At 43.1% G+C, this 21,554-nt stretch overlaps 3 protein-coding genes across 7 annotated transcripts; 2 read left to right on the top strand and 1 right to left on the bottom strand.

Annotated features, from left to right (window-relative positions):
* Positions 1-4,671: 4,671 nt before the first annotated feature.
* Positions 4,672-7,724, bottom strand: thnsl1 (threonine synthase like 1). The gene is made up of 3 exons (XM_076761534.1): positions 7,596-7,724; positions 5,990-7,393; positions 4,672-5,604 (listed from the first exon to the last, which is right to left on the bottom strand). Exons 2-3 carry the CDS (start codon positions 7,361-7,363, stop codon positions 4,801-4,803), a joined length of 2,178 nt encoding a protein of 725 aa, XP_076617649.1. The 5' UTR covers positions 7,364-7,393; positions 7,596-7,724; the 3' UTR covers positions 4,672-4,800.
* Positions 7,725-8,337: 613 nt separating this feature from the next.
* On the top strand, positions 8,338-10,686 carry enkur (enkurin, TRPC channel interacting protein). The gene is made up of 5 exons (XM_076761535.1): positions 8,338-8,565; positions 8,840-8,985; positions 9,074-9,294; positions 9,542-9,688; positions 10,059-10,686. The coding sequence occupies exons 1-5, from the start codon at positions 8,486-8,488 to the stop codon at positions 10,230-10,232; spliced, it is 768 nt and encodes a 255-aa protein (XP_076617650.1). The 5' UTR covers positions 8,338-8,485; the 3' UTR covers positions 10,233-10,686.
* A 175-nt stretch (positions 10,687-10,861) lies between these two features.
* On the top strand, positions 10,862-20,543 carry prtfdc1a (phosphoribosyl transferase domain containing 1a). Of its 5 annotated transcripts, XR_013079383.1 has the most exons (11): positions 10,863-10,942; positions 11,186-11,295; positions 12,002-12,108; positions 12,191-12,374; positions 14,555-14,620; positions 16,869-16,886; positions 17,428-17,510; positions 17,828-17,874; positions 18,197-18,273; positions 20,073-20,186; positions 20,414-20,543. XR_013079383.1 is itself a non-coding variant. In XM_076761542.1 (10 exons), exons 2-10 carry the CDS (start codon positions 11,263-11,265, stop codon positions 20,118-20,120), a joined length of 663 nt encoding a protein of 220 aa, XP_076617657.1. In that variant the 5' UTR covers positions 10,862-10,942; positions 11,216-11,262; the 3' UTR covers positions 20,121-20,543. The 5 variants fall into 5 exon arrangements, 3 of the variants coding, with proteins under 3 accessions (XP_076617657.1, XP_076617656.1, XP_076617658.1); XM_076761542.1 differs by having other exon boundaries at positions 10,862-10,942; positions 11,216-11,295; positions 20,073-20,543; XR_013079384.1 differs by lacking the exon at positions 18,197-18,273.
* Positions 20,544-21,554: the final 1,011 nt, after the last annotated feature.

Below are 21,554 nucleotides of genomic sequence, written 5' to 3'. Positions count from 1 at the left end.
AGAGGTATGTTGGAGCATGAATCACTGTCTTAGGTCATTAGCAGGGAGGCCTCAGGTGAACACGATGTTGAGACGTGTTGGCTGATTGTTTGGCTCTTGCTCGCGGAAAGAAACCATTGATCATGTACAAAAACGCTTTGCTGTACAATAATACTCAAAAATACACACGTATGAAGGCGTGCAGTCAGTGTTTGCACTGTGACCACATCAGATGACATGTTTTGGCAGAGCTGGAGGATTTTCAGATTCTTTACTTAAGTAAATGCTTAATACCACACTGTAAAATACTCCATTGCAAGTAAAAGTCTTGCTAGTTGTTGCTAGTAAATAAATGCAATAAAAAGTAGAATATTTCCCTCTGAAATGTAGTGGAATAGAAATATAAAGTGGCATGAAAAGAATGTACTCAGGTCAAGTGCAAGTACCTCAAATTTGTGCTGAAGTAGAGCACTTGACTGAATATTGTGTCAGCATTTCTTCAGTTTTTTTAACCAACACATGAGGTCATGAATCCACCACAAACGAGTCCAGGTTTTGAATAAACTGGGAGTCAGTTAACACAGAAAATGAGAGCGACTCCTTTCATTTCTCAGTCATTTTAAAGTTGCCATAAGCCTTTTAATTTAGCAGAGCTGAATTTGTCCTGCCTGTCTTTGTCCACTCTGTGTTTGAAATAATAAGGCAGCCCCTTTTTTTGCATCTGAAATTGGTTTGTTTTTGTCAAAGTGCAGCTCTTATTAACATGTGCAGAGAGGGTGCAGAGCTGCTATAGCAGCTAATAAAACCATTAGCATGTCATGAAATTTAACGTTTCCTCTAAATTCAATAAACAACAGCTTCTCTAATGACTGAAGGCAATAACTTAAGATGCAAATCAGTTAAACAAAGGGCTACATTATTATTATATCACAAGTTATACCATCAGTTATAGATGTTACATCATTTGTTGTGGGTCTGTGATGTTATTGGACCAAAATGATCACACATTAAGAACAAATGTACTTAACTGTAAGTAAATCCATTTTAGATTAACTGGGAGTTACACTGTGTTATACACAGTGAAACTTTCAGACGCTTAACCCCATATACCATTATAAAAAAAAAAAACAGTGAAAAATAATGTATTTTTCTTGTTGTTTGTTCCCAAATTCCCAGTGTACCGCAGTCCCTGTCATCACAGATCTCTCTGCAGCCCTCATGAGGGTTTCGACCAACACGTGAGCTGGACCAGGACATGATCCCTCTCCAGCTTCCCACTTGAATACTTAATATCGTGTTTGTCAAAGCAGGCTGGCCAAAGCTGAGGCGCTGCTGCCAAGACTTTAACTCAGGTCTGTGCAGTGGTGGGCGAGTGTTTTACCTCCACTTCAGAACCAGCGTTTAACGCCAGCATTTCACGCCAATATTTTTAAATGTGACTATTTGTTGTGCCAAGACGGACGGGAATGATCTGTTCCCCCTGTGGGTTTTATTCTTGGCAGGAGGAAAACCTCTGAAATAACATTATTTAAACCATCAGGGTACAGTCCAATTGTGCTGAAACCAATGCTAAAGACTCTCTTCATGGATGCACTTCATCACTTTCTCAATGGAGACATTTTGACTTATTGTGCAATCAAAAAAATACACTTGACAAATTCAATAAAACTTTTTCACTATTTAACATAAATGCAATAAGACGGGGACTTCAACCACACAAGCAGAGGTTAATGTGACTGAATTATATCCATTTCTTTTTTATTTAAACGTGACATCAACCCTGTATATCACTAAAGATTTAGAAGTTGTAGAAAAGATCTGCGATCTGCAACCACAACAGCTGAGACCCATTCAGGACTTCAGCTGCCTTTAAGAGCACAGAGGTTATATGTTGTGTTTTGGGGGGAATTTGTACATTTTAGCAACCTGAGGCTGCTCTACAGTTAAAAATATACATATGGTGCATACGAACATTTTATTAATATGTTCATATATGTTAAATAAATGAGGGCTGTGGGAGCAAATAACAGGCAAAAATGATGTTAAGGCAAACAAATATGAGTGTTCCTTGTTTTCCCACATTTGCAGCTCAAAGTGATTCATGTGCCAGATGCTGCTTATCACAAAATCTCAGGACCACATTGGTGATTTCAACAGAAAGAAAAGAAACTATAGAGTCAGGGATCTCGGGAGCGGGGCCTCAAATCAAGCCGGCTCACCGGATCTCCTTTGCAAAGTCCTCTGATGCGTTAATTTCCTCCTCTCGCTATCTATTTCCCCCACTGTGAAAGAGCAGTTTCCATTATGCCACAGGTTCACATTAAGGAGATGGGAGCAGGCTGGTACCTGCAATTATCCTTGCTCACCGAGCCGTGGGCCACTCGGTGCCGAGCAACAGCTGGCTCTCTCTTTCCTTCGCCACGCACACACACATGCACCTGCACACCTCCCCTCCTCCCCCCTTACCCACCCATTCCTCACATTCACCTGCCAAGCAGCTTGATTAATAAGGCCAACGCTCAGAGCGAAGCAAACCACAGAGGGGAGGAGGGGAGGAAGAGCGAGCAGGGAGCCGGTACAAAGAAGCCTACAGTATGCGACCGTGTGTTATGTAATGTATTCATGCATAGTAAGAAAGTGATCTGTCATCCCGTGAGCACGGAAACACTGAAGTAGAGTCAGCGGACAATATTGCACCGATTCAAAAAAACAAAAAAAAAAAAAACCAGCCCAAGTCGTGATTCATCCTGACGTCCCTCCCTCAGCACCTGTTTCTCTTTCTGTTTGTCCAGTAACACCAGAGCGCCGGACTTTGATTCTGTCAGCAGAGACGGATCGGTCCAAACCACAGAGGCCCTCACTCTGCCGTTTGCTGCTCTGACTGTCCAACATGTTGTTTGTTTCCTGCAGATGTTAATGCAGAAACTGCTGACTTTATTTTCTGTAAGTAACAAAAAAAATTGTGTACTTGTGCATCCTTGGTCTGGCTCTTCTTTTTCGTGGTTTGGACGAGGCCTCTTTGTTCCAGTTAAAGGAAATCTTAATGCTAGCAAATACGTTTAGCCAATTAAAGGCAGTATGAGTTTGTCTGAGTTGTTTTAAGTTTCATTCCAGGTGATATATTAAAAAACAATCTGTTAGACATGGTTTTATAGGGCTAACATAATTGTTGGCTTCTTTACAGGTAATTTAGAGTATTTCTCTCAAACATAACACACAGTGAAGATTTAGCTGTTTGTCACCTGACTAGAAATGTTACCTCCAAATCAGGTAAAGAGGGGTTTTTAAGAAGACCACTAATGGAGGTCCACAGTTTGGCTTGGACTAAATACTGATGTTAAAATCTGAGGAAAACACTTTCCCTGTCAGTCCCTGTCAGACACAGAGAGACGGTGATCCACATCAGAGGGCACGCCGCTCAGCGCTTCGTCAAATCTGCCCTGACTTTCCATCTATTTTAACAACTGCAGTCATAAGCAGTCCTGGAGATCTATGAAACGTATCTTCGTCCCTCCTCTTCCCGCGGCTGCTGAGGCAGCACCTGGATTTAAATGAGTGGGCTGATTGCCTTGGAGACGGGAGTCATTTCTGGACTCTCCTGTTATGGACGGCGTGACGTCTGAGGGGTGGAAAATGACCCTCAGGGGCCACCGAGCCCCTGCCTGTATTACATGATGTTTCCTCTGACAGATGTCTGGCAATGAAGAGCGATGTGGTTTTGTTTGAGTGTGCTGGAAGATAAGAAATTTGTTATTTTCCATTTCCAAAATGCGTTTTCTTTATGGAAGATAGACTGATAAAGAGGGCATGACCTTCAGTTCTAGTTATGATCCAGCTTATAAGATGGAAAAATAACACTTTGCAGGGGAAATAAAACATCTTTTAATAATATTCTACAGTACAACGAAGATGAAACAGTGTCAGAAAGGTCATTTCGTGTTGTATCTGAAATGTCACAGTTTCAATAAAGAGTGAAAAATAAAATAAAAATCACAGAATGAGTCATCTTAAATAAAGTATCTGAAATTAGTCTTACATGTACTTCTTGATTGCAGTTTAATTAAATTACTGATTAACAAAATACTCATTCAACCCTCTCATTACCGTAAGTAGAAAAACTCAGCTGGTGCTCTTCCACTGAGCCTGTCATGTTTCTACAGTAGCCCAGAGGGGACAAACCTGACAGGAGCAGCTTCGGCCTCACCTGGCAGTTAGCGGACGGTGAAGCTCGTGGAGGTCAGTTCATTAGCTGAGAGATGTGCCGTGTGGCTCTGATAGCCTCCAGTTAGCTCGAAAAAGCTGTAAATATCAAATACATATTGTCACAGTGAAATCCATGAGCATACAATTAACCTCAAGAGGACGATTTTCTTCCGCACTACAGGTATTGATTCCACACACACTCATTTATTTGACCTTCTGGCAGTAGTTAGTTCCTCATATAATGTTTCTGAAAGGCTGGCAGCGGTGTTTCCGCGCAGCAGCGGCCGAGGGCGACACATCCCCACGTCGTGGGCCGGGCTCTGGGTGTTGATGTAAAGACATGTTGCATAATCAATAAGCTTTAAATCGAATTAGAAAACAGTTTAGAGCTCTATTACAGAGTGAATGTGTGTTCTTCTCACTCCTGCAGGCTCACACCTCAGTTACGCCTTTAAAATCAATTTTTTAATCATTTTTCTTACATTTTTGAATCGTGCAGCTTTTTCATTTCATTTAGCAAAGATTTGACCTCGTTTTGTTCTGTTTGCTGAATGTCCTTAAAAAACATCACCTGCATTAGAAGAGTGACGAGTGCACGAAGCAAGAGCTGAAACAATCCTACATAACTTTCAGGAAGGAGTCCTGTATCATGCTCTCCACCTCCTCCACCAGCACGTCGTACTCTGCCTGACAAACGCCGTGTCCCCTCCTGCCACCTTCCTCCAGGCATGTCATCATGTCTCTGTGTGTCTCTGGTCTGGACGCAGTGGACGCGAGCGTCTTCAGCTGCTCCACAGGATCCTCTGGAATATTTTGGATTCGTAAGGCTTTGAACACAGCGGGTGCAAACTTCCCGTAGTGAGCCGTGGAACAAAGCACCACAGGGCACGAACCGTCCTGCAGCCTATCAGCCACAACTTTAGCCACGGCGGTGTGTGTGTCCATGACGTAGCCCGTCCGTGTGTGTACGCTCTGGATGGCGGCCAAGCAGTCGTCCTCGGAGCACCAGCCAGCGAGCGCTTCCTGCTGCACCCTGCCAAGGAGAGGCTCGGGAACCCGAAAGTGCTGCCGTGCATCCAAGCGTGTAAACAGCTCCTTGACCAGACGGCCGTCTCCGTGTGAGACGTGGTAGATAAACCTCTCTAGGTTGGACGACTTCAGGATATCTATAGCCGGGGAGTGGGAGGGCACCAGAGGCCTTCCCCGGAGGTCGTACTCGCCGGTGGTAATAAAGTCGGTGACGATGCGGTTGTGGTTGGACGCACAGATGACTTTTCTTATCGGGACGCCCATTTGCTTGGCGTACACGGCTGACATGGCATTGCCAAAGTTACCAGTAGGGATGCAAACATCTATGGGCTCCCCGAACTTGATAACACCGTCTCTGCAGAGATCCAGATAGGCTGAGGAATGGTACACCACCTGCAACAGGAGGGAAGTCAGCATCTTCAAGTGTAACAGTGCAAACAGTGTTCATTCAAATGAGAGAAGACCAGCTGGAATTAATCTCTGCATGTCTAATAAAGCTGAACGGGACATTTTACAGAGATCCTGTGTGTTTAATTCCCTTGTTGCTTTTGCTTTTCTTAGTTTTTGTATCACTGTAAACTGAAAATCTTTTGCTCTGTTGGTCCGAGTAAACATGCAGTTTGAAGACATCGCTTTCACTTCTTGGCAGTTACTCTATGCATGATGCATTATGTGCATATGAATATGAATGATGGCTGAATTCCATTTAGCTGTCTCACTGTTGATGTTGTCAGCTGATGTTACTGAGTGAAAGCCGTCCACTCGGTGATCAACCCACCTGTGGCAACAGCCGTGCCCAGTTGATGGAGTTGGCGGTGCTGAGGACCGTCCCGTACTCTACAGCGAGGTGCCCGGTCAGCCCAGACTCTCCAAACATCCTCTTTATGGCCCTCTGACAGAAGTCGAAGTCTGACAGGACGCTGACGGCCCTGGCGTTGCCCTCCCTGAAGCTCGTCATCTGAAGCTTCTGGATCTCGCTCACGCCTTCCTCTGGGAAAAACACCAGCACTCCGGTCCTGTGTCTGTCGGTGCCGCTGAGCCTGCTGAAGCCACTCAGCACCGCACTCCCGGTGTCTCCCGAGGTGGCGACCAGGATCAGGTAGTTGCACATCGGCGGCAGGCAGTGGGCAAAGAGCTGGGGCATCAGCTGCAAGGCGAGGTCTTTAAATGAAGCGGTGGGGCCGTGAAAAAGCTCCTGAACATACTGATTGTGGATGAGATGTTTTACAGGCGCTACTGCCTCACTGGAGAAGTTAGACCCATATGCTTTGAATATCATCGTCCTGAGGTCCAGAGCAGAGATGTCCAATGGGTGTATGCACTTTTCAAGCAAAACTAACGCCCGTTCTGGGTATGACATGTCAGCTAGCCTCAGCCATTCACGAGCATCTATGTTTGGGAAGCCATTTTTGGGAACATAGAGGCCTCCATCTGTGGCCAGGCCTTCAACTACCACATCACTAAAGTATGTTTTCTGATTGGATGACTCCACGCTGTCACTCCTGGTTGACACGTAGGTTTCTGCGGCGTGGTTCTGATATCTGTCCACAGCCTTCAGCACCTTCTCCGCTATTTCCTCCTCAGTGTCCCCTCGTCCACACAGCACCCGCACATCAAGCCATTTCTCATAAAACTGTCTCCTGTAGCGCAGAATGTCCCTCATGGACGCCCCTGCCTCCTGGCCCACGATCCTGTTGACACACATCCTGGCGAGTCTCTGCATGATGTCTTCGCCGTCCACATCCAGGTAGACGACCAGCCCGGATTCTTTGACGTGCTGCATCGCTGCAGCGTGAAGAGGGTTGGAGCCCGTCAGGGACACAACACACCCAGAGGAGGAGAAGTTACACAATGCCTGGCCTTCTTCCTCCAGGAAACGCTCTCCACCAACTGCCGCCAGCTTTGCAGCCACAGGCATCCTCCATGTCGTCTCCAAGACGTCATCATCAATGTCAACGGCAGGCAGTCCCAGTCTGTGGGCCACTATCCTCCCCACTGTGGTCTTCCCTGCGCCAGGAGGACCCATGAGCAGGATGTTCTTGTCCCCCAGGAGTGAGGCTTTGGTGGAAAGCCATGATTTTGAAGTTGCAAAGTGTCTCAGGCAGCATGTGGCAGCTCGTAGTGCAAGCTGACTTGCATTCAGTAAACCCATTGAGGAGTCCAATGGCAGCAGCCTGTTTCCCTGTGACAGCAAACCAGCGTTAAAGAGGACATTTAAAACGCAGTAACACTATTGATCTTTTCCATTATCTGGTTTGTAAACTGGCTCATTCCTGTTCTGATACAGAGCTGCAAGTGGCTGCAATAACTCTGCACGTGTTCTGCAGCCAGCACAGTAGTGACCTGTTATCATACCGTGACTGTGAAATGCGCGAGACACTCACGTGAAAACAGGCAACGTTACTCCCGTATTTCAAAAATGACAGTGTTTTTTAGTAGAGTTTGTGGCAACTCTATGGCTTGAGGGGCAAAAGTGCAATTCTGTACCACCTATTTGACGGACGGATCGCTCTGAAGTCGACTAAACAACTACGGTCAGCCGGGAAGGACAAAATTGATTAATCGTCCATGACAAGTCGAATTCTGGTAAGCTTTCCGTATTAAAACAATAACGTTATCCCATTCATTGGTCTATGCACACTACATACAACTATTTGACGTACAAACTGGACGACTTATAAGAGCAAACAAGAGTAATAACTCGTAACTTTTTGCTTCGCGGAAACGACTGACCGGTGTGCTGCATTCACTGCTCCATGGATCTTTGTACTTCAGTGTTCCCAATCCTAAAGCAGGACTTGCATTAGTACGAAAATAGCAGTTTTAAGCAACTTCTGATGATTCGCTAAATGTAAACAGATTCAGGACAAATTGCAAAATATACGCTGACATGTCTGTTTTTAGAGACAGGTAATAATTTGTGGAAAACAACAGCACAAAGCTCAGTTTGTGCCGCAGCAGAACGAAAAACAGAAAATATTTTTAGTTGGATACACAAAACCATTTATATAGAAAAACTAGGTGCTCTAAACCAGAACACAGCCCGTGAACTTTACACGTCAGCTGCTCAGTTTCCTCAAACTTAGCGCTTTACGACTGTAACGAAATGCAGCATTTGCTCTCTCTGTTGCCTAGTAACTGGCCAGGAGCTGTGTTGTCAAACAAATCGCGCACTGACCCAAGAATTCCGAGCTAACGGTCACGCTAACTAGCTAGCTGGGTGAACTCCATTGCCGTGTCTTTTTAATCCTTCGCCCGCTCAAAGACCTTAAAGATGTCTAAAGCTGTTCATCCACCAGAAAGCGTCTACAATCTTATTCCAAAGGAAGAGGTTCATTGTCAAAAACCACCAAGGTAGCTACTTTAAGAGCACTGAAAGCCAAACATTTTGCTTTAACGTATCTTCGGTTCGAGTAAGCTAGCGTTAGCTTACCTGGCTAAGGTAGCTAGTTATTAAGCAGAGAGTAGGGGTTAGCTAGAGTGAGTTGTCTACAATTGTTATTTTATTTTGTTTTGGCATGTAAATAAAGGAGAGTGATCAGAATTTTAATGGCAGTCATTCTCGTTTCATTCATGGTGAATTAATTTGAAATGGCTGATGATTTTCTCCAATGTGCTGCCTGTGAAGGTATATATCCAAGTACAGGCCAAAAGTGATTCTTGAGAAGAAGGCTGCCAAGGATGCGATGAGGACAATGGGACCAGCAAAAGTAGAGATGCCATCTCCAGACAAATATCTCAAGAAGCATTCAAAAGAGCCCAAATTACCCAAAAGTGAGTTCTCATGTTGACTTTATGACCAGTGTGTGGTGTCTTTGAGCTGTGATTGCATTATTTACCTTCATATTTACATGTCTTTCAGATACACAGGGTTTGAGAGAGGTTCGTACCTGCACTGTGAGGAAACCTGCTGTTCCTGCAAGGACTGACAACCCGCCTATGGGTTTCCACACCAAGAGAGACTTTATAAAGACAGTTACAGCAGTGCCAGTGAAGCCCCGGCCTACTTTAGTGGACACCAGCAAGGGACACAAGCAGCTCCTTGAGAATTCAGGACTTCTCCCCAAGTATATCAGGAAAATGGTATTGTTTTCTGTAATATGATGCACAAGAAAAAATTGACATTGTTTGCTTTAGTCAGCTACAAGAATCTAGAAAAATACATATAAAATAGTTTTGAATGGCAGGAAAAGATGTCAAGTAGTACATTCAAATCTCAGATAGATTCACCTCTTTATTGATGAAATGATCCATTTTTAGGGGCCTGATTAAATAGTTTATTATGTCCACTGTTAGCATATTTTCTAAAGTTTCCAGTTCCTTTTTGCAGCATTATGGAGAAGTACCTGAGTACCTGCGGCAGCGCAATGAAGAAGAGCAGAGGGCTCAGCAGGAGTATGATAACTTTGTGAAAGAACAGAGGGAGCAGAGAGCCATGAAACACCTGTCTGACAAGGAGCAACAAAGCGCCCTGGAGGTACTCAAACACATGGCTTCACGATGACAATTCTTTCCCCAAGAACAGCAGGGGGTCATACAGACACTGGGAACAAATTGAGGAGCCCAGGAAATTTAATTTGATGATTTCAAGTCTTTGAAGTTTTTAGGAAAGTACTTTTCTTCAGTCCTAATAAATCAGGATAAAACTGCCTTAGCATGTCAGCCATGGCTCATTTTTACGTATTTAAAAAGAGGTTTGGAGGGTACGCACAGCAAAATCAGAGCGTTAATTTTCCTCTGAAAGTGTAAACTGTTTGGTTTATAAAGGCCTTGAATCCTGCTAGTTGCATCATCAAGCTGGCTTGACTGTGACAGTGATGGGTTTCCTTATGTGGTCCGCTGTCCAGAACCTGAAGAAGAAGTGGGATCAGCTGCACCATGAGTACCAGGGCCTCTCTCTCGTCACAGACACCCTGTCAAAGAAGTCCCGCAAGGAGCATCTGGAAGCGGCAATGAAGCAGTTGGAGAACGACATTAGTCTCTTCGAGAGGTTGAAGACCATCTACATAGCCAATAACTAGGACAAATAAAAAACTCTTAACCAGCAGAGACAGTCGCCTTACTTCAAATATCACATGGACTGCAGGAAAATGTAAATTCAAACCAAATTTAATGGCAGTCTGGCCAGTAGTTGAGATTTTTCGCTGTGGACTGTTGCTTCTCTTACTGGTAGGGCAAAAAATCCTTTCAAAGAGCGTTTTCTAAAACATTATGTCATTTTAAAGCACAATTTTCAATTTAAGGCTTTTTTGATGGGAGCCTCGATATTTTAGGAATGTACAATTTTAGCTCAAGATAATGACAAACGCATTTCTTTTCTTTTATTCCTTCCTTCCTTTCTCTCTTTTCACCTTCCTGCCTTACACACAGTATTTTTTGGAGAACTCCTTTGCAAATAGTTGGCTGTGTTTGCTCTAAGAGTATCCTTTAAGATCAATTTCTTTCTGACTCAATAAAAAATACGGCACAGAAACTGAATCAAGGGTTTGTTAATTCTTTTTTTTGCGTTCTCCTTCAGCGGCTTGTGATGAGGCTACAAGCCAGCATAGCATCACATGAAGCTGATTATCCCTGTTATTTGCCGCGACTAAAACAACGCCGTCCTTTTACGCAAATGACTCAAGTGTGATCCCGCAGCACATGAGGCCGGCCAGGACGTCTCTGCATATCTTTCGCTTCCTTGTGTTTCTCATTGTTTTTGAATGGTCGCTGCAAAGAAGGCAACAACACTGTAAGTAACGCTTTTGGGTTAGAAATGTTGTGCAGCGCTTTGCTGTAGTTTACATGCACAGGCAGAATGTAGCATTCAGGTTTAAGTGAATAAATGTGATTCTGAGTGGCAGGAGATGCCTGAACAGAATGTGGTTTCTCTTGTTGTCCTAGATTTTCTCTGTGCTGTAACTTTTCAGAGGAAGAGTGAAAGCCTGTCATTACTTGGTGCAGTACAGTAAACTACTTCTGTGTATTTCCACAGACGTCACTGATACCTGCGTCCTGTCCTCAGTCTTTGCCCCAGTGAAGACCGTTTTCACCCTGTCAACACCGCTGCAGATGGACAACGCAGGGGTGAAAAGAGGAATTGTGGTACGTTCATAACAAAGGTCGTTCAGGCAAAATGTCTAGTAGTGAATTCAAAGTGTAGTTCACATTCTTTTAATCCAACATGAACAGAGAATGCTGACTTTTTGCGCTTTGCTCAGCTGTGAGAACATAACATGTTTGTGTTCTTATCCCATGTCACCATTTGATTCATTTATTTTCATGTATTCTGAACCTGAATGCTCATTAATCCAATTTAAGTCAATAATGTTATTAGCTTAAAAGTTGAAGATGCTAAAGGCTAACTGTCCCTGTAGTTCATGTTCAGTCGTTATTTCCCTGACAGTTTAACTATGAACAGATTTTATTTTTGCTAAACATTTCATGAGCTGCTGCTGCTGTTTCCATTATCAGTAACACTGTTGTCATACTTGTCATAATTAGTTTTTCTTCAGTTAAAGTTGAATAACAAGTTGCTAAATTCTGTCGTCGGCTGCTTTGAGTTTTAGTTTTCGAGAGACCCAGGTTGTAAAACACCTCTTCATGACCTACTACATCAAAATTTCAATTTATTATGCAGAGAAATATCAGTAGCAGTCATGATTACTTTTCTCTTTGACTTTGGAAGTCCACTGGTCTTTATAGTGCTTGTTCACATGTGGCTGCTGCTTCTTAAATATTGGACGACAGAGCAGTTTGAACGCACAGCAGTGTTGTGCTTCTATTCCTAACAGTGAGCCGTCTGTCCTAGATCAAAGATGACTGGCCTGGATACAGTCTAGACCTGTTCACTTACCCTGAGCACTACCATGACGACATAGAGAGTGTTTACATACCACACGGAGTGATCATGAACAGGTAAAGACACACACCTGCAAAGTGATTTATTTTGAATCATTTCCTGGTCATGTGTGTCGTCTTGATGTGATTCGTCCTGCAGGATCGAGCGTCTGGCCCACTACATCACAGACGACTTTGCGGACAACAACATAATGGTGCTGTGCGTCTTGAAGGGGGGCTACAAGTTCTGTGCTGACCTGGTGGAGTTCATCAAGGTCCTCGGCCGCAGCTCCAACAAGTACCTGGAGACCCGGGTGGAGTTCATCCGTCTGAAGAGCTACCAGGTAGGCATTTATTTTAGTGGCACCCTGATGTCCGAGTGTTTGAGGGACCAGTCATGACCTGCCGTGTCCTCATTTGCCGCTGATTCCTTAACAAAGGCAAAAAATGTAATTAGTGTTTTCCATCATTTTTCTTGTACTTGAGTTTTTCCGAGCCACCTTCTACTTTTCCACTGCATCTCGGAGGGAAATACTGTCCTTTTTCTTCACTGCACTTATTTGACAGTTTCTTTACAAATTAAGATTTTTTGCATACAAAACATATGAAGAGCTCATAAAATGTGATGCTTTGTTAGAACATCTGAAACAAGTAATTGACAGAAAATGAATTGGCAACTATTTTGATAAATGTTTCAGTCATTTTTCATGCAAAAAAGAAGATTTACTGCTTCTCTTTTTAGATAATTTGAATAATTTAAACATTTGTACTAAGGTGTCGCTTTGGGCTCTGGGTAATTTTTTATTAATTTTTACAAACCAAAAAGTCAATTGATTCATGGAGAAAATAAGCAGATGAATCCATAATGAAAATAGTCATTATTTACAGTCCTATAGTTCAAAATGAACTCCACCTGAAACAACTACAACAGTAAAATCATCATTACATGAATGCATGAGTCATCATAATTGAATGAAATCATATATAAAAGTGTAAAGTCACAGGTCACATTTTTCTGCATTAAATACATTTAATATTTTAAGTACGTTCTCCTGATTATACTCACATACTTTTACTTGAGTAACTTTTTCAGTGCAGAACTTTTAGCTGTAACAGAGAATTTTACAGTGCGTCATTAGTACTTTTACTTCAGTAAGGGATCTGAATAGTTCCTCCACCACTGCACCAAAGACACTTTCTCATCTGTCACGTCCGTCATGTAACTCAAGGTTGCGCCTGACTTTGACTTGGCCACCAGATGTCACTGTTGTTCCTGTTTGGTGAGGAACGAGCAGCTCAGGCAGGACACCTCAAGGACGATTGATTGTGGAGCTGCAGAGCTCAGGTCATGAAAACACCACGCTGCTAATTAGTGCCGCTGCTGCAGCCAAAAGAAACAACATATGACACGGTCTAACACCTGGAACGTATAAACCAAGGATTTATCTCTGGGAGTGATACGTTAATGTTTACATTCACTTTGCAATTGTCACCACAGCCACTTATTATTCTTTAGTGTGCTTTGGCACACGTCCTGATGTATGAGATTTACATTTCTCTGCATGGGGTTACATTCCTGCTCGCCCTTCACAGAACAGGGGAGGATTCACTGTTTCTGCTTTAAGAATTGGCTTTCACACAGATTTACGTGAGGTCACACTGTAATGTCGGAAGATTTTCTCGGACAAAATGACCAAAATATACCTGCAGGCAGTCGACAGGCCTATGTGAGAATCATTCAAATGACAGTGAATTCAGTTCATTTCAATAAAACTTTATTTGTCCCTGTGAGGACAGTTGTTTGCAGCCAGATCAGCAGATACAAACACAATACATAAACAGAGGAAGAGACAACCACAACAAACTATAGCTGGAGCTGGTTTTAGAAACATTAATAAATGAATGAAAATGTCTTGTAATTTCTTAGAATATCTCTGTTTATGTCTAAAAAGGTATAAAAAGTAACAAGGCTGTACTTGTTGATGTGAAGCATCATGGCGGCAAACAGCAGTTACTACATCAGAGGACAGTGTGTGAGCCATGACGCTGTTAGTCAATCTCAGGTCATGATGGAGTCATGTGACCTGCCCCCAGGGCCGGGCTTTTGTCCATGTCACTGCGCCTCTTGTCTGAGTGATGCATCTGTAGCCGACCGAGTCTAACTTCAAAGCTGTCAGTCTTCAAAGCTTTGCCCTGTGCTTCCTACAGGGACAGAGAGAGCCCGTCTTTGTTTGGGTTAAGGATAATATTTGACATTCATAGTTGTTGTAAAATAAGTCTCCCTTTGTGCGTTAGTCTTGCATCAATGCTGCAGACGGTTCTGTCTCAAGTACTGCAGAGCGGCCAAATTATTGAGAAACTCCGGAGAAAACATGCATCACAGACCGTTTATTGTAATATCTGGTGGCTGGAAAGAATAAATCCTGAGGAAAGTGCAGGAAATCAGTAATGATGTGGGGAGAAAGCACAAAATTGAAGAAAGTAATTGCTAACATGAATCATCTGTCCATTTTTTTGTCCCCAGAATGACCAATCAACAGAGGAGCTGCACATCATAGGAAGCCGGGATCTGTCCTTCCTGCGTGGAAAGGTGTGTTTTAATAAGTTTACCTCTTAGTTTTGGATATCATGTGGTCACCGGGGTTGCACTGCGTTTTATTTTGTGAAGAGAAACTACCTTGGCCTCAAGAGGGAGCTGTCAGTTAAGCTCTTACGCAGGTGAACAACAGAGACTTCACTCACTTCTGAGGATACACTGATTTTTTAGCTAACATGACAAAATGCAATTAGATTTTTTTGTCTTTAATTAACAGGCAACGCTGTTTTGAATATGTTTCATTGCCCCAAACTCTCCCTTGGACCAGAACTCACTCCTGCACTTCAGCTTTTAAAGCCTTCTCCTCACAACCGTCCTCGTTTCAGCAAAACAAATGTTCCCACAGGGCAGATTTATCGGCCGGTCATGCCTGCCGAGCTCCGGCGTGAACGGCCGAGGAGTCTGTAGAGCAGGATCGCGAGGAATGATCCATTATTCTCTGAGACAGACATTAGACAGAGACTTCACTTACTCAACTGAATGGTCTTGAATTCCCGAAACTGAGATGTCAGAATGTGCTGTAGCTCATATACGTCTTCACTGTGGAAGAGGAGGGCCGCGGCAGTAAAAACAAAACCAGCACCTCGCACACAAAACATGAATCACTCCACTTTATTCTCTTTTTACAATCCTCCACCTCGCTGGAAATATGAAACCTCCCACAAAGTCTCACATGTTGTCAGAAAGCAAATTATTAATCATCAGCCTTACACTGAAATGTTGAGTCACAGCTCCAGGTAGACTGTGAGTGCGGCGCAGATGTCGCTCCTTTATGCTGACCTAAAGTCAGCATAGTAAATGTTGAAGAGGGAGGCGGCATGAGCAGGCTCTCTGGTTTCCATGAGTTGATCAGCACTGTTTTATTAATCACCCCGTCTCACTGTGAATCCATAGCACTCAGATGTCTTAATCCGAAGTGTTATTATGATAATCTGAGTCATTCAATTTATATTTAGCTCAGCTGTAAGTGTCAAATGGCGTGTTCATTTCTGAAGGAGGAAGTATTGCAGCATGGAAGAAATGCCTGTTTCTGCTCAGAGGAAGAGGAGATTTACTGCTGCTCTACCCTGTTATTTTCACAAAAATACAAAAGATGAACTTTTCATCTTATTTGCCAAATTTCCAGTTCGCCCTGAAATGTGTGTTTCATTACAAACCTTTTTTAGCCATGCTAGCAGCGTAGCATGAACTTTGTTCAGGCAGTCATGGTCCCCAGAGGATGAATCATGGTGAGTTTGCTCACCTCCTTGTGTTTCATCTAGCGCCACCATGAGGCTGACATCTTTGGATTTGATTGATACGTCACAACAAGGATTTAATGGATCATCATGTGCCTCTCAGGATGACTCGTAATAACTTTTGTGATCCAGTTACTTTCCCTTTAGCGCCATCAGCAGGTCAAAATTTGTCACTGTAGCTGCTGCACGTCAGAATGCTAACATTTCGAGCATGTTAGCATGCTGATGTTAGCATTATTACAGCCTCACAGACTATTGCTAACTAGTGAAATACTCTTTGAAATAGCATCTTAAAGTAAATAAAAGATAAACACCATCACCAGTTTTTGAGTGATCTTGCTGCAGCTCTCTGCACCTTTAGAACATTTTGGTCACATCCAACACAGATCGATAGATGGAGCTACAGGAAACACCTAAAACTCATGATCCAGGGATCCCAGCAGAGCTATAAATTCCACTGATGCCACACACAGTCAGATAACTCCAGCTGCACAGTTGGCTCTACATTTGTTTTTAGATTTCAGCATGCAGCAAGACAGGTTCGTTATGTTTGAGTTTTGGTTTTCTGCACATGTCCCCATCGACTTTCTCTCAGTGTTGTGTAACAGTGTTCAGGTGTAGACTGAGAAAGCGTTGGCCCGCTGCCTGCATTCTCTCCGATCACTCTCCCCGAACCATAGATACTCTCCTCTGGGCTCACAAAGAGCCCCATACACCCAGCCAAGGGAACAAGGAGTCATTTGAAACCCTGCAGCAGGGAAAGTGTGCAGCGCCCGGACACTTAGAAGTGACTTTTTGCCCACTGGAGACACAGATGTTCGTTACTGTGTTCCTGTTAAGGAGCTGAGGATGCTGCCAACACTGTTGCCATAAAAACCGTCTATGAGAAATGTATGTTTCAGCGAAAGAATCAAGCCTGTATTTTCACTCTGTTTCAACAACGTAAATATCCAAAAGGTGATGTTTTGCTAATGTTTGTCTCTTTTTTCTTACATGTTGCAAAGAGTGTGCTCATTGTTGAGGTGAGTCTCAGGTTTTTTTAAACTGAATTTATTCCACGAAGCACGTCCTTCAAGTTTCCACATCGTTTGATGCCTTTGATGACTTTTGTTTGCACCTCTTTTAGTGTCTTGTTGATTGAGAGGCCATTGTGCTTCCAAGAGCCGTGTCTCTTTTGTTTTTGGTCCACAAAAGAACAAAAACAGTCTTCCTCTCTTTGAGATCATGTTTCAGTTGTAACTCCAGTCAGAAGCACATGAGCACAACATCACAGTTGTTGTTTTGCTGTTGTTATATTGAATGCTTGGCATCCTTAAAACATGAAACATAACATTTTCACTTTTTTTCCAAGCTGAAAATTGAACATGAAGCAGTGTTGTAGACGTCTTTGTTATAATGTATAAAATATGTACTGCATGTACTTTATTAGTTTGCTAATCTAGTTAAAACATAAAGTTAGAGGAGGTTTCTCACCCTGTGTTCTGCATATTTATCTGTCATGCTGCACTCAGATGTCCCTCCCTCTTCATCTCTCCCTCTTCCTTTGCTCTTCCCTTCCCTAAGGCCATAGTTGACACAGGAAAGACCATGAAGGCCCTTCTGAAGCATGTGGAGACCTTTGAACCCAAGATGGTCAAGGTCGCAGGGTGAGCCGGCTTTTCGGCCGTCTGTGTTTTTCCCCACCAGGGGAAATGCCAAGCGTGTGACGAACACAAGAGGAAGATATCACTTGTCCACCATCACTGTCTCGTGTCTGTGGGCTGTTCTATGCGCTCCAAGATCACAGAAACAAGATCTTTGCTTTCATGTTGAAAGTTTGTCTCCTTTCTTGCTGCATGTTCTCTCAACTGTAAAGTCCATTGGGATTTTATCTCTAAAAAGGACAAGTCATAATATGTTTTAAATACTAGAGTTCAGTGCTGTAAGCATTTTGTAAATCAACTCTATATTTCATGTGCTTCAGTCTGTTGGTGAAGAGGGTCCCGAACATGGCTGAAAGTCTGACAGACTGTAAGTGCCCCCGGTTTTAATGCCATTTATTCCTCTTACATCATTACACTTAGTAATCGCTCTGCATCTGACGGCAGATTTTACCTCTAACGTGTCTTTGTGGTGATTTTGAGAAGTCTTGTTTCATCAAAGGGGTTTATGTTTGGATGGGATTAGCAGGTATCCAGGCCTGTCAGTCACCCATGATCCTCAGCTCCACACACCACGTCCTCTTTGACCGAATCAAGGCTCTCTGTTTGTGTCAGTCTTCCCCGGATGAGTTTCAAAATGTGCACACATCATGTTCTCTCTTTAACATTCGTGTCTGCGTTTGCTCTGATAGACGTTGGATTTGAAATTCCCAACCGCTTCGTTGTTGGCTACGCTTTGGACTACAATGAATACTTCCGTGACCTGAATGTAAGTCGTGAGTCTGCAGACGCCGCAGCACACAGCACATGACCTTTTGAAGGGCTAAGAGAAAGAGATGAAAGAGGCAGATGGGGAGGGGGGGCACAAATCAAAGAGGTGCACTCCTCTCACTGAAACCTAAACTCACCCAACAGGTATCCTCCCCGCCAGAGGAGACTTTACATGCAGGCGAAGCAGCTCAGATCACGTCTGTGTGTGGGGTGTGTGTAAAGCGTCTACCCATGATACTATCGTTCAGAGTATTCTTTCAAGAGACCGCTGACAGAAACAGTGGATGTTAAAATCACTTATTCTGTCAGCTCCATTAATGCTGGGATCAAAATTACCCCAATAACTGTCCAACGGCTCCCCATATCTGCATCACGTAGCCCTGATGGGAAGACTAGCCTGTCAGGATTTTTAGGATATAGATGGCACCACTTTGGTAGAGACACATTTTAATACTTTGATTTCTGACAAAATATCTGTGAAACTCTTGACACACTCATGAGCCTCAGCTGTACTTTGTGTTAGCACACTACTAACACACTAAGCTAAGATGCTGGTAAACATTACGTTTAGCATTTTAGCATTGTTGTTGTGAGCATTGTTCCATGCTGATGTTAGCGTTTAGATCAAAGCACCACTGTGCCAAAATACATCCTCACAAAGCTGCTAGCATGATGATAGTAAAGGTATCTAGTCTCATAAAAACAAGTACGTTTATCTGGATACAAAGAAATTCTGACTTCAGTTGAGCAGTTTTTTACTTGTCAGTGTGGATGAAACAGCTGTATAATTCTGCAGATTCCAGTTTCAAGCATTAAGTTACTCAAAACCAGTTTAAAGTTGAAATAATATCTAAAATATCCAACTGCAGACTATGACTGTCAGGGGTCAGTGTGTAGTCGGACACGTCTGTCAGCCAAGTCATCATAGAGATCAAGTTGACCTCATCTGACACAGTGACCACCTAATGTGGTCTCTGTCTGTGCTGTGGACTGGCATTTTTACAATTGCAACCGTGCAAAGAAACCCAAACTCTTTTGCATCTGAAAAGTGTGTCTGACGGCTTCACCGGTGCTTAAAACCCAGCTTACCACACTGCAAGCTTTGAGTCAGTGCACCGTATCCTCTGTTTTCTTTGACGCCCCCCTGACATCTTATTTCAAGCCAGATTGCTCAGCCTGAAATTAGTAAGTGCAAACTTGTGTGAACTTTGTCATTTTTATGTCTGCAATGACGTGGCCTCAAATTTACCTCTGACTCATGTGAAACGCTAAGCCTCGACCGACTCCCATTGCTTTGTGTGTGAGTGTGTGTGCTGCATGCACTGTATGTACTGTAATGCTGTGTGTGTGTGTGTGTGTGTGTGTGTGTGTGTGTGTGTGTGTGTGTGTGTGTGTGTCTCTTGCATGTTCGAGGGGGGTTGGTATTCGTTATGAAAGTTTGAAAGTGGGTGACCTGTGGAATGTAGAGGCCAGGATCTCATTATCAGACAGAGTTAAAGCTTCCCTTCTTATCTGTCCTTATCATTCAGGAGAAATATGAGTTGAACCCCCGGGACGGCCAAAGTTAGATTAATGAATGTGTCATATCTTTCTAGATTACCTTCCCTGCTTTCTAATGATTGCAAGCTTCATCTTTTCATACTGTTTATGGCAGACTGAGGCGCTCAGAGCTGGAAGTTCCCACTGGGCAGGGTGGTCTTAAGCAAACATTGTCAGATGCAAAGTACTGAAGAGCAATCTAACGTTACAGTTACACAAGCTGATTTTTCTCTCTCCCCCTTCTTCTTCTTCTTTCAGCATATCTGCGTCATCAGCAAGACTGGAAAGATGAAGTATAAAGTCTGAGAAGAATTAAAGTAATGCTCATTTATAGCAGCATAAAACCAAACAGTTGTTGACCTTCAGTAATAAGTTAAGGCTCAGTTTTGTTTCTGCGCTATTTTGTCTAAATTGTTTCAGAATGAACACATTTATATTTGTATGTAAAGTTAATTTTGTGGCTTAAAATGAAAGAACATTCTTCCTCTCAAAGCAATCTTTACTTTTCAAGAGAGTCTCCATAAAATATCAATAAATTAAATGAACATGATGTAACTGTTGCTTCATCCTCCCTCTTTGCATTCTGTTGTGATGCGCAGGAGAACAAACAAAACGGATAAATAAAAGAAAGACATGCTGGCCATTAGGAGAGGACGTTGGTGACAGATGGAGAGAGCTTATGGACGCTGGCATGCCCTCGCCCGGATGACGCCCACTCTGACTCACGGAAAACACACAGTGGGTGCAGCAGGCAGCGTCTCTGTTTGTTCCCAACTTTAATCAGACCGGGCTGGAAATCAGAAGCAAATGCACCGAGTATTTGGCAAAACTTGACATGAAAATTAAAACTGTGAGTGTCTGTTTATTATGTAAAACCACTTTTTACATCGAAATACATTCTCAAGGGACGTTCATGAGGTGTTTAGTCATTAACTAGACAATTAGATTTTGGTTAAATGGTATTTTATATGTTCAAATTTTCACTGCCTGACACAACACAAGTTACTCATCATTACAAAAAGGAAAATCTCTTCATTCCACTTATTCACACATAAGCAAACACACGGGCTGTTGTGTTTTTACAGGGTTTGTGGTGCTGCAGTCACACTCGGAGCTACAAACATATGTGCAACTCACACACACATGCACACGCACACACGCGCAAGTATTTTGTATGTTCTGTTGCCGTTGTTGGGGCGACTAAAAGTCAATTGTGCATGTCGACAAACAGAGCAGAGCACGCTTCACTTGCAGGCGGGGAGTGTTATCATGTGGCTACGCACTCTTGACTCTTAATCACCTCAAACTCCAAACAGTCATCACATCACATAACAGGAACGCATGCACACATACAGGCATTAATCAGCGTGTAAAGATTTCAGATGTTCTGTCGCTGTGATTGGATAGAAGATCCCACCTGAAAGACGGTGCAGCAAATAGAGTCAACGTGTGCGTCTCTTAGCCCCAAGACCCTTCACAGGTCCATGTGCAGACTGCCAAAGTCTGTAGTGACTAATGGCTGAAGTTAAAATAAATTGTTATCCTTATGCTCCAGTAACTGTTGTGTAATTCAAATATCAAATTATACTAACTGTATGTTTTCCTCACTTTTTATAAGCACGTTTGTAAACCAAAGGTAATGATCCTGCTCCAGCTACAGGGCCTGTCCAAGTTAAATGACCTGATTAATGGGTTGCTATTTGGATGATATGAGTGACTGCAAACAAAAGAGAGTTCTGG

Source organism: Chaetodon auriga, chromosome 21, assembly GCF_051107435.1.
Source record: "Chaetodon auriga isolate fChaAug3 chromosome 21, fChaAug3.hap1, whole genome shotgun sequence".
Classification (NCBI taxonomy): Eukaryota; Metazoa; Chordata; class Actinopteri; order Chaetodontiformes; family Chaetodontidae; genus Chaetodon; species Chaetodon auriga.
The sequence above is the reverse complement of the archived record's forward strand: the minus strand, read 5'-3'. Positions and strand labels throughout refer to the sequence as shown.

Bases quoted from the DNA above. Each gene is read 5' to 3' on its own strand.
- enkur (XM_076761535.1), top strand. From the start codon at position 8,486: ATGTCTAAAGCTGTTCATCCACCAGAAAGCGTCTACAATCTTATTCCA. The intron at 9,295-9,541 runs GTATTGTTTTCT...TCCTTTTTGCAG, and splicing joins CCAAGTATATCAGGAAAATG to CATTATGGAGAAGTACCTGA. The intron at 9,689-10,058 runs GTACTCAAACAC...TCCGCTGTCCAG, and splicing joins AGCAACAAAGCGCCCTGGAG to AACCTGAAGAAGAAGTGGGA.
- thnsl1 (XM_076761534.1), bottom strand. From the start codon at position 7,363: ATGGGTTTACTGAATGCAAGTCAGCTTGCACTACGAGCTGCCACATGC. The intron at 5,605-5,989 runs GTGGGTTGATCA...CTCCTGTTGCAG, and splicing joins GGGCACGGCTGTTGCCACAG to GTGGTGTACCATTCCTCAGC.
- prtfdc1a (XM_076761542.1), top strand. From the start codon at position 11,263: ATGGACAACGCAGGGGTGAAAAGAGGAATTGTG. The intron at 12,109-12,190 runs GTAAAGACACAC...TTCGTCCTGCAG, and splicing joins CACGGAGTGATCATGAACAG to GATCGAGCGTCTGGCCCACT. The intron at 18,274-20,072 runs GTAAGTCGTGAG...TTCTTCTTTCAG, and splicing joins AATACTTCCGTGACCTGAAT to CATATCTGCGTCATCAGCAA.